This window comes from Dendrobium catenatum, unplaced genomic scaffold, assembly GCF_001605985.2.
Source record: "Dendrobium catenatum unplaced genomic scaffold, ASM160598v2 fragScaff_scaffold_716, whole genome shotgun sequence".
Lineage (NCBI taxonomy): Eukaryota > Viridiplantae > Streptophyta > Magnoliopsida > Asparagales > Orchidaceae > Dendrobium > Dendrobium catenatum.
Window position 1 is genome coordinate 7,626,618 of NW_021319178.1, and position 12,890 is coordinate 7,639,507.

The 12,890-nt window shown below is 33.3% G+C and overlaps 1 protein-coding gene across 1 annotated transcript; it reads right to left on the bottom strand.

Annotated features, from left to right (window-relative positions):
- Positions 1 to 2,361: 2,361 nt before the first annotated feature.
- LOC110114938 (WD repeat-containing protein DWA2-like) lies at positions 2,362 to 11,994 on the bottom strand. The gene is made up of 8 exons (XM_020847997.2): positions 11,834 to 11,994; positions 11,013 to 11,082; positions 10,069 to 10,157; positions 9,784 to 9,829; positions 9,589 to 9,662; positions 9,427 to 9,500; positions 9,286 to 9,344; positions 2,362 to 2,623 (listed from the first exon to the last, which is right to left on the bottom strand). The coding sequence occupies exons 1-8, from the start codon at positions 11,935 to 11,937 to the stop codon at positions 2,582 to 2,584; spliced, it is 558 nt and encodes a 185-aa protein (XP_020703656.1). The 5' UTR covers positions 11,938 to 11,994; the 3' UTR covers positions 2,362 to 2,581.
- Between the last annotated feature and the right edge of the window lie 896 nt (positions 11,995 to 12,890).

Here is a 12,890-nt window from a genome sequence, read left to right on the forward strand (position 1 = left end):
AATTTTTTTTATATATATATTCAAATTTCTTCTCATGTTGTGAAGGATTGTTGCGTCAAATATGCAATAATGATGCAATGATTCAATAACTAAATTACAAATTATTACTGTTTTTTTGTATGAAGCTTGTAACGATGAGGATCTTGAGGCTATTGAAAATTATTACTCAAAGAGTAAAAATTTTGGTTGGTTACCTTCCATTTCAGTTTAATGTTATTATGTCTCTTACTCTTAGTTTTGTGTAGATTAATTTTGCATGTTTTATGCCAATTGTCTTTCTAATTTATCAGATATTCATATAAAACATGATTCTTTTTTTTTTAATTTGTTACAAATTTAAGATTTAAGGCATATTATATATATATAATTTGCAAATATGACTAAAATTTATGATTAAAGATGGCTTCAATAATTTATAAAGTTAATTGTAAAGTTGTGGAAAAAGAATTTATGTACCTTGGTTGCAAAAAATAGCTTTCCATCACAATTTTTAAAAAAATAGTATGAAAATAGTAGCCAAATGAAATTTTAGTTACTGTTTAAATATAAAATAGTGACAAGGCTCTTCCAAACAGACCCCAAGTGAGACTTGGGCCTTGTTTGGGACGGTTTTTTACTGCTTCTTAAATCAGCTTTCTAGTTAAAAAAAAGAAGTAATTTTTGTACTAGAAAGTTGCTTTAAGAAGCAGTAAAAAAGTTGTCCCAAACCAAATCTTAGCCTTCGTTTGGAATGACTTTTTTATTACTTTAAAAAGCAATTTTGTAGTTAAAAAACTTCTTGAACTAGAAATATTTATACTAAAAAGATGCTTTAAAAAACATTAAAAAAAACCGTTCCAAACAAAACATTTTAGTTGTAAACCAAATTATTACCCACAGTATGGACGGGAGTCACGGGACTATAAGTACCCCGACTTTCCGTGGCCGGAGACGGTGGCCGAAATCTGTCGGGAGCACCGGAAGGGTCATGTAGTATCTCGAGTACTCATATGCTCACCGGATTAATCGGATGTGTGGTATGTAAGGTTTGTGAAAAAGGTGGCGGCTTTGGAGTACGTCGGCGCCGGCGAGATTAAGATATATAGGCTTAGGTTATATGGGCCGGCAACCAAGATTCTTTTGGCGGCTTCCGGCGGGGAATCTGGCATGTCACGCCACGCCACGATAGGAGGCAAATTATTAAGTCTGGTCATCAAACCTAAATTTATGTCAGGATTAATACTCTTTTAATGCATTTTTACTGTGCTTTTAATGTATTTTTGCTAAAAGACATCTAATACATAATTTTAATTACATATTAATTATTTTTTAATGAGTATTAGCAAAAATAAAACAAAAGCACAACAAATATCTTACTGTATTTGATGTTATTTTACTGCGCTTTTGTTGCTCTATTCAAATACTCAATAAAATGGCAGCAAAAAGGCAGCTAAAATCATGTATTAGCTACCTTTTTGCAATAATACATTAAAAATATAGTAAAAGCACACGTAATTCAGACACAAATTTAGGTCCGATGATCAAACCTAATAATTTGCCCAGTTAGAAAGGGGGAAGATGGGAGTGAAGAGGTACTCATGGGTAATGTTGAATGTGCTACAAATTATTTCCGAAATGAATTTTGTTTTTGTTTTCAGTTTAAATGAAAATAAAATTTGAATGAATTTTGAGCCATTTTAATTATTTAATCTGAACATTATTATATTGAGTTCGAAGATACTATATGATTATAAAATTAAAATAAAATAAAATCAATTTTCCTTCTTCAAAAAATTTTCGTAATCCTATTAGTTCATTTTTACAGTATGTGAATATTTATTATTATCCACGCAAATGTAAGATTAATATGTCAACAAATTTCGCCAAAATATTCATGCAAATAATTTACATCTTGCCATTGATATAATCCATATCATTTGATGTTTTCCATCAAGCTCACATACCAACTAAGCTTAACACATTGCAAGCAATGATTTGATAATAGTATTAAGATTTTGTTGGGACTATTTTTTTATAAACAATCTGATACAAAAATTTCTAGTTTAAAAAAAATTAAAATAATAATTATGATCAGCCCATTTATTTTATCAATCAAAATATCAAATATTCTGATATCTAAATTTTGAAAGATTTGATCAGCATCCAGGCATCCAAACATCAACGCAACACATCTTGATCTACTATTTTATTGCAAGCTTTGACTATCAATCAACGGGTCTTGAAAGCTTGCATATGTGATACATGTAAGTTTAACTTAGTTGACTCAAAAGTCCAAAAAAAAAAAAAAAAATCCAAACATGATCAAAATAAAACATAAATATAAACTATGATATTATTATTTAATGAAACAAGCATCCAACATCTGCTAATAAAACATGCATTATTAATTATTTATATGAAATGTCAATAAACTAAATAACCTTTTAGCAAATATTCAACATAAGCCTAAGCGACAGAAGCAAAATTCTGATAAACCAATTTCTATCACACTCATTGAAATGAAAGCTTGACAATATAAATGCCGGAAACCAATAGGGTTACATCACCAGAGTTCAATGGCCAGTTGGATGGATATGAACTTTCAGTTCTTGTCGAGATATGGCTTTACTGATTCCACTACCACCTGTTATAACACATAAGAAGAAACAGTGCTATATTGTAAAAGAAATCGCCAAGCTAAAAATTAACTTTCAGATCAGTGCACCAAATGAATATGGAACAGATTAATAAATTTTTCATGTGAAGACCTGTATCAAACTTATGAGAGCATTCTATATGGAGTGGATAGATGAAAGAACATAAATGACGGTATGGCATAGCAGATATCTGTCTATTGTACGACAGATATATGATAATGATGGGTGTATATATGTAATAAGATGCTTAATAAATTATTTTGTAACTACTGAGTATAAGATTTATAGAATTTACTGATCAATATTCACTTGATTACTGATTACTAATTATGACTTGTGTTGCTTCCACTAATTTTATTGCTTATATGATATAAAATTGATCATATTTACTACCACATATTTTATAATTATATGCTCATATTGATAGTGATTAAATGATTATATGTATATTGTTTATATTATTTTGCATGATTTCAATTGAATGTCCTAATAATCTATTGAGCTGTTAGTCCACTATGATTTTACCTGTTTTCAAGAATGGGTCAGAATCCAATGGGGTGAAAATAGATTAGGAATTCAAGTTTTATTTTATTTCTGCATTTTCTTCAATTTTATTCTTTTATAGTCAAGAGATAAAAGATATACTTATGAATGTATGAATTAAACAATTAGTTATTATACATGAATTTTCAGAGATGAAAATAATTTTATATTTTGATGTATATGATTTTTTGTTGCTTTTGTTGGATTTATTTATGTTGATAAATTCATAAAATCTCTAGTTGATTAATTAAGATATTAAAACAGACAATTCTTTCAAATTTTGATCTTGAGTTGTTACACTTGGTGGGGATCAAACTCAAGGAGATTGATGATCTTCTTGAACCTCTACTTTGGTGAATAGGATTTTTTATTTTCATACACTTTTCTTATTGCAATCTTGTTCCATTGTGCACTACCTCTGGTGTTCCATCCAAGAAAAATCCAAAACCCATTTTCATCTCCCAAATTTTAAATCTAAATCCTAATTGCTAGGGCCGACCAAGACATACTGTTTCACTGGACTAATTTTGTTCACACTGGTATTTGGCCGATCTAAACTCCATAAAATCCTACCAAAATCTTCATATATCTAGCCAACTTCCCATACTTCAATAACCCAAATTATTTTCAAAAACCAGGAGAACCAATCAACTCTAGTTCTAATTTTGTTTATTATTCTAGCCAATCAACTTGTTTTCAACCCCATATAAAATAAAACAGAATTATTAAAACATCAAAAAAAATCTCAAAACTTCCAGATCTTATTTAGGGAGTTTCCCTGATCATTTTCTGTCTTCCAACACACATTTAGACCACTTAAACCTCTTCAAACCTTATCAAACACTCTAGAATTAAACTAGATTCCCCATCTACAAATAAAGTCCAAGTTTACGTAATTTGGATATCTAGAGAGGAATATCAATTGGATAGATGTTAGAGTTCAATTTCTAGGAAGATGGCAAGAATTGTGTCTTTCCACCCAAACTCCTTACGCCTAATCTACACATTCAAATTAAACTCCTCCAAATTAACCTTAACTCTTCTAATTATCTTCGGAGAGTCTCACATCCACTAATTGATCTCATCAGTAATCTAAACCCCAACACCCAACCCCATCAATGTCAATAGGAAGTTTATTCAAAGTCAAATAATTTTATTAATAAAGTTCAACTTAATGTTTAAATTAAAACTCTTTGTCCAGATTATGAATTTAAATTTATGCACTCTTGTTTTTGTTTTTTCTTGCGTCTAAGATGACATTATAGATCAATCATCATCCTCATAAACATCCCAAAAAAAATGAAGTTGCTAAGCATAGGCATTGACATCTTCTAGGCATTGCTTGCACTTTAATATTCCAAATGCATGTTCATAATAATTTGGGGGGATGCAATTCTAACCGCATATCACCTAATCAATTGTGTCATTTATTTTTCTAAACGGTGCCATTCCATTCCATATTCTATATTGTAATAAAAATTCTATTCTCTTAACACCCTCGAGTCTTCAGTTTTATTCTGCATTCCCTTCGTCCAAGCTATTATAAACTTCAATAAACATTTAGGATTTTATTTGATTTTTTTCATATCACATTTCTTTATGTGCTTATATTAATAGAACAAACTTCCGATTGTGTTTTTGGGTTATTCTTGTTCTAAAAATTGCCTTTGTTAATGCCACCACTTTCATAAGATACGGCCTTTTTACTTATGCCATCCCTTAAAACAAGCCTCTAGCTCTACTCAATGTTGTTAAACAACAACAAAAAAGCTTTAAAGCATACTGGAGCAAAGCAAAATGATGCACTAGCAAAGTGCATCGTTTGCTTGTGAAACACAAGCTCTCGAAAAAGCCCAGAGGTTGCATTGCTTTGTCGCTTCATGTGATAACATCACTGTGATAACATGGAGCTATACGCTCAGCTACTACTCAAAGCAAACTGTTGGTTCAAGTGTCAAGGTTCAATTCAATATCTTTCATAAGAACTAGCACAAGCATTCGCTTCTCACTATTTCTCATGGTCATTAAGTCATTTACTCATTGGTTCTCCATTTTCTTTCGCTTGATCTAGTCGTTTATGGGTGTTTCTTCTCTTCAAGCTCACCCACATATATATATATATATATATATATATATATATTAGTTATTCTTATTCTCTTTTCAATTATAAGTTTCTTCTTAAAAATGATTCTTGATGCCTCATCTTCATAGAACCAATCTCTATGAATCTCTATTTGGTCTTCAATCTCCACCACAGAGCATTGATGTTCTAAAGGTAAACGTTGGGCAATGTTAGTTGTGATACGAGGGATGCACAGAGCAGCGCACCCATACAAAGTATTAAATTTTCTACCTAATTTTTCTTTTAACATGGAATATTAATTGTTAGCATACGTCTTGAAGGTTCATGTCAATATTATTCAATAAATTTTACGCTAGTTGTCAACTACAGAACTCAATCCTCCACTTTCTCATTCAGGATTTGAGACCTAACAATACTAATGTTAAATGTTGTATTAGAAATTACCTTTTTTATTAGATTTATATGAGAATTTGACTCTAAATATAACACAATGACGAAAAATGATTCATGTCACTGACCCCATGTAGTGAGATAAAGGTTTGATGTTGTTGTTGTATAGTTTTTTAAATGTTAATCTTAAATATAATATTTTATGTTTATGATGGTACTATTTTAAACGCTAATTCACCTTTGCTCATGGTAAAAGAGCGTCAAACTAGCTACCCTCGGTTCATTAGAAGCACATTTAGATTTCATTAAACACTTGCATCACATTAAGTTTGATCATCATTTGCTTAATGCATTGGTCTCACCAAACAAATATATTTCATTTACCAGTAAATAAGATGGGCATTATATTGTGGGATGCTAGTATGATATTAGGTACTCGTGTTGATGGTCCACCATTAGGGTATCATAATATTATAGGTATTGGTAGTAAATGACAGTCATGGCTTGACTATTATGACAAGTTTTAAGCGCACACCCAATCCAAATATCATTTACCATTATCCTAATGATCCAAACATCACATATATATTTAAAATGGGCCAAGCAAAGCAAAAACATACATTCCCCTCATATGGCTTAGCCTATAGGATGTGTCATATGTTGAACTACTCAAGATTATATTTCATAGACAAGTTCGAGCACACATATTGCTCACTTTGGGTTCATTTCTCATTCTGGTAGTTTTGATTTGTAGATTCACCTTCAATGCTTACCTTCCTTGGATTTGGTTCATTCTCCCAATTTTCCATTGGATCTGTGATTTTAGGCAATTTTTACAGAGAACTTAAAGAGGCTACCAAGCCAAGGTATATAAACATGGCAGGATATTTACATCTGCTATATATTTGATGTTAATTGCGATTGAATGTTGATAAGCTAACATACATCATGTCTAATATCCTAGAGATCTTGAAAAAAAGAGTTTACGGTACAGACTCAAGTAGTTTATTTTGTAGTTATGCCTATTTATTTTCCTTGCTTTAACCTATTAATAATTAAATTGTACAACTTAAAAAAAAAATAAATTAAATTGTACAACTTTTTGCAGGTGGAATAAAGACCAAGTTTGTGAAGTGTGAACAACCAAATAGCCATGTCTGGCTGTATAGAGCCGACATTGAGGAGCTCCTACAAGCCAAACAAGTAAAAATATTCAGTTATAAGCCAACAAAGTTATAAAATATAAATCATTTTCTAAAGTTTTTTATTTCATTTAGCCAAGTTATACAAGAACTACACGAACATCAAATATGGTTATGAGTGGCAGAGCTATGCACTTCAGGACAAGATATTTGAGAGGCTCGAATCCCACTCATCAATTAACGACACATTCAGTAATACTTGCCTAAGTAGCGCATCAATTTGGTAGAGTTCCCAGGATTAATATGGAGTTTATGGAGGAAGGTTTCCACTTTCCAACAAGTGAATAGTGGAGGGAAGGGCAGTGTTGATTGGATGAAGTATCACAGACAATATGTTGACATTTGGAACAATGAACGAGCATTTAATATCAGGCAGCATGATGAAAGAATTTATCAGAACAAGACTTTCGCATAGTATATGAGATGGTGCAGATATGGTCAACCTTATTCTTGCTCAATAGCCCCTAGACGCCCCATATATATACTATCATAGGTCCCCAGGTGAAATAGCCTAGGTATGCATCAAACAATTTTAAGAATTCTTGTTGCATGTTTACATTAACAAATGCAACTTTATCTTATTTGCACAGCTCAAGTTCGTCATGGAGATCGAGGACCTATTTCAACAATTTTGCGGAACAATGACAGCAATCCAACAACAACAACATCAAGCCTTTGTCCCACTACGTGAGGTCAGCTACATGAATCCTTTTTCGCCATTGTGCCCGATTAAAAGTCAAATTCTCATTTAAATCCAATAAAGAAATATCATTTCTAATATTTTCTAACCAAGTCTTTTTAGGTCTACCTCTACCTTTCTTAACATAAGTCAAATCTAATAACTCAACTTTCCTAACCGGGTCATCGGAAGGCCTCAGTTTAATGTGACCAAACCATCTAAGGCGACTCTCTTTAATCTTATCTTCCACTGGAGCTACTCCAACCTTTTCACGTATATGCTCATTTCATATCCTATCTTTAAGGGTCAAGCCATTCATCCACCTAAGCATCCTCATCTCTGCAACACTTAACTTAGTATTATGCTTCTCTTTTAATGGCCAACATTCGGCACCATAAAGCATTGCAGGTCTCACCACCATCTTATAGAATTTTCCCTTAAGTTTGAGGGGGACTTTTCTATTGCACAATAAGCTTGATGCATTCCTCCACTTCAACCATCCAACTTGAATTCTGCTGATTATATCCCCATCAATTTCACCATCACTCTGAACAATAGATCCAAGATATCTAAAACGTGTACTCTTATTAATGACTTGATCGCCCAAAGTCACATCCCATCACTAGGTCTATTGCTACTAAAATTACACTCCATATATTCAGTTTTAGATCTACGAAAACGAAAACCTTTAGACTTTAAAGTTGACGGCAATCCAAGAAAAGAAAAAAACAATAAGCTTGAGGAATTAGATAGCCGAATGCGACAAATAGTCGACATCTCAAATAGTATATGTACCACTACATATACATCTAAGAATTTAGAAGCAGGGCCTTCAACCTACGTAGATCCAAAACCATCCACCTATGCAAATCCTGAATGACTCATCTACACAAAAACTAGACCATCCACTTACACAGATCCTAGATCATCCACCTATGCAGATACTGGAACAACTCTATATGTTGATCCTATACCATCAAGTTATCAGAAGTCACCTTCCATTTGATTTGCACTGGACTGGATCAGTGGGAGCAATTCCAGGACATTTAACATTTACGCCTTTAATGTTTTTTGTTCCGGGGCCATCATGATCAGCACCAACTTCAATTCATTCTACATCTCACCATAAGGAGCAGTACTAGATGTCCAGTATCACCACGCTTTATACCCGACGCAGCAATTGACGATTCAACATTCCAAGGCAGAAATCGAGGATGCCTCACATCAACATCAGCGACTTTCTCTTCTTCAACAGCAATGCATATTCTTTATATCATTTAAGTTCTACTGGTGCTGTACTAGGTAAAATATAGGACACCCAGAGAAAAAAAGTAAAAACACCAGATGTCATCAACACAACTTGAAGCCCAAATTGGTTTCCGTTCAATGAGGATTAGGCAACCAAAATCCTCCAGCTATCAATAAGACTGCACTTGCCAGCATGCAAAATTAGTTAGGGTTGATTGCCAGGTAAGTGCAATAAGAAAGTAGTGATAGCCAAACTTTTGAAATGGCTGAAAAAGTTGTGGTTGTCGCTAGGAAATATTTATCTGAACCTACTTTTTATTCGTTACAGTTCAAGGAAGAAATGAAGGCCAAAGATTGTTCAAGTGTCAACAAAATGCAACCCAATACATTCAATTTTAGAACAATCACCAAAAAATAAAATTTTGTTCTAGTGTCAACACAAAAGTAGGAATTAACATGAAGTTCACCAAAAAGATGGTAAGAATATAGATAATTTATTCTTACCCTCCCGTCATATGACAATGAAGCAAATATTGAAGGCTCCCTGTGGCTCCATGCAATACCTAATTAAAAAAAAAATCTGAAGCATCTGCTTGGTTTTGCCTGATAAAGTTGCAGTTAAAAAGACTTAAAGTTAGAAATTACCATAAACACTGTCCTCATAGTCACTGTACGAATGCAGTAAAGGATCCATTCGAAGTGCTGCATAGTCAGCTAAGCTGGATAGAGGCAGTAGGGTGTTGAAATTTATAAAAAGACTACTTTGCTATTGAACAAAATTTAGGATTAGATTTGAGACCACACAACCTTTCAGGTGTTGAATCACTGCTTCCAGGAGTAGAAGCCAAAAGCAAATTTACAGCCGAGTCTGTTCCAGCAGTCTGTATGTATTTATCTTAGTAATGAGCAATTACAAAGTAGCCTGTACCTGAACCACAATGAAGAGGGGAGCGGGAAAGAGGCAAACAAAAAGGTTGAATACATAAATAAAAAGGTAGGTACCAATATAAGATCATCATACTCAGGGTTGTAGCGAACAGCCCATGTCCTAAAAATTATAGCGAACTCAACCTTGGTCAGAAAATAATAAAAATAAACAGGAAAGTTAGGAGATAAAACAAGTTCAGTTTCTTAAACTGTACATCACATTCAAGAGGAAACAAAACAAAATCAGCCATCATAAGAATGCAAGGAAAAGAGAACTGTTATGCAAATCAGTTATGTGAACTTTTTAGTCTTTCAAAATAGCTTATATTTGTAGTCTTACAGTAAAATAAGATGAAGTACCAATGCACATGCCCAGGAAGCTCAGCCATAGGAAACTTGGGCTTTCGGAGATCCCAAATACGAATCCCTGATTCATCCTCTGCAGTGACCTGCAAATTGAACAGACTTGGAGCATATAAGCAAATCAAATATATGAAACTATATTGAACTTGAGATTGTCATAGAAAATGAAAATTGTTTTCTAAGAATTAAATTAGAGAAGGTTTAATATCCAATGATGCTTTAACCAAAAAAACAAGTGGATTAGCCAGCTATGGCAATCCAGGATAAGGTTTTATCTTCTGGTTTGCAATTTGAAGAATACAGTCCAAAACTGCACCGAGCAAAATTTCAAATCTAATCACTCTAATCATAATTCATATCATTATAAATGCATAAACTACTTTGGACACCTAGCCTATATGACAAGCACATGCTCCGAAAAATTTTAATTTCAAATCAAAATGAACTCACTCGAACTCGTTTATATCAACCCTACAAATGACACAACCGATAGTTGTGGACAGAGATGGACACTTTGTTTGGGCCACAAGCCCAAAGAGGGCAGCAGCCGTGAAACCACATTTGAGCCTACACAAAGGGCTATGATAAGTGATAACATAGCCCAAACCACCGGGTAGAGTTAACATGTTTAAGTTAGCCAAAAGAGACTAACCAACCTTCCAAGTCGTTATGTTGACAAAGTCATTACTCGACATTTTCAAAGTAGTTGTAACAATCTTGATTCAATAGGTTCTTTGTGAGATAAGAAGTCAATTGTGTCAAATGTAAATCAGCAACAATTTGAAGAAAGGAAAACAGATTACTAGAACAAATAGAGCATTTACCTATGCTATCACAAGAAGCATTCCCAATTATATCGACAAGACCAATCCATATAAAATTTTGCACATTTCATGCAAAAGGTGAAGAAGGTTTTCTTCAGAAGATGCTTAAATACTCACAATTATATGCTGCTTCTTGGGATTATAATCAACGTCTCTAAAATGTGCATTCTCAATTGAATTTGCCTTCCTAAGAAATAAGCATAGACAATTTTGTTGTTACCATGTAATCAATGTGAGGAAGACATCAAATGAAGGGAAAAACAATGTATCATATCAATATCTTGTAGTTCCAGTTTATGCATCTTTAAATATCCTCTAAAATAATTTTAATCACGTCCACATTATTGGTTACAAATCAAAGGCATAAAATATAAGGAAATATTACTAAGATCTGGATATAAATAAATCATCCATCAGAATAATTGCTGGAAAAACTTGCATATTTATGGCAGTAATTAAAAGTAATGCAATTGTTAAAGCTTCTAATGACCAATTAACAGTAAATATAATGTACTTCATTTTCTAAGATTGTCAAGTAGGAGTAAGTGGGCCTATAATTCAACAAGTATAAAAAAGCTATTCTGTACAGAAACAATAACTCGAACTAGAAAAAAAAAAAAAACCGTTCGGCCTCATGCTACTGTTTAGAGTTTAACGAGGCATCTCTGCAAAAACAAATTTCCATAATACAAGCACTGAAGTAATGATAATGAATATCTAAAAATTAAACAGCAAATATTAGCAAAATCTGCATTACTAATCCATTCAGTAAGTATATGCCGAAACTACATTTTGGAATTAAGTACTTGTAAGCATAAGACTCAACTCTGTGAGACATGATAACTAAAGTTTCCCACATCATCTCAATTCTAGTGAAAATATACGTTAACAGGCAGAGGAATGCAACAAACAACACATAAAAACAAAGAAGAGCATACTTCATGGTCCTGAGATCCCAACATTGTAGCCAAGATTCGCATATGGTTGCCACAACATTTTGGTCATGAGGGTCCCAAGATCCTCCAGATAATCTATGAAGCATTCCAACAGATTCTTGTGATATTACCTGTGTTGCAATAGAGTATGGGACTTACTAACTGAGACAAACATGAAGGTCAGACTCAGAAATCAAATTATTGACAGAAGTTACTGTGCATCCGTGCCAGAACGTGCTTTTCATGTAATACAGAAGAGTCATCCTTTCTGGATCCCTAATGATTGTATTACTTTCTAAGTTATGTGAAGCTTTGAGCCTTTGCTTCTCTATCATCATTCCATTTCAATTCAAATTGGCACCTTATAAACACTGATGGAACGTTATGATGCTTCTTTAATAATCATGCAATGATGCTTCTTTGGTGATATCAAGCATTACTTAACGACAATGTACTTTAAATCAGCTTATTTTATACGAAGAACAAGCAGCCAAACATTCATCATAAATGTTGTGGGATAAATCTAAAAGCAAAACATGGACAGTTTATGATGAGGACATCTACAAGAGATTCTAGCGCGAGAAGACATTGAAGATCTACGGCTACACTCGCATCTTTTTTATTTCTGATTAATGTATTGTAGTCTTATTATTTTAATGTTCTTTTCTGTTTTTACCCTCACTTGAGGGACTAGATGCATGTAACCCCAAGGGGTATTTTGGTCTTTTGTCTTGTTATTGTATGGAGGCCTGTTGACCTCGTTTTTGTCCTGATTTGTCCTCGAGCGCATTTGATCGAATTGGTCGGGTCTCGTCGGACTCGATTTAATTCGAATCAGGATTAATTTGGGTTTGGTTTTGTTGATTTGGGTCGAGTCGAGTCGAACTCGAATTAACTCAAATCAAGTCACATTGGGTTTTGATTTGAACTCAATTTCAGTTTATTAAGCCCATCTAAATTTTGATTAAAGCTTGATTGAGTTTTCTTGAGCCAATTTGAATCCCACGGTCCGATCAAGAATTTCATCGGACGGCTCCGATCTACCCTCTCTCCCTTGGCG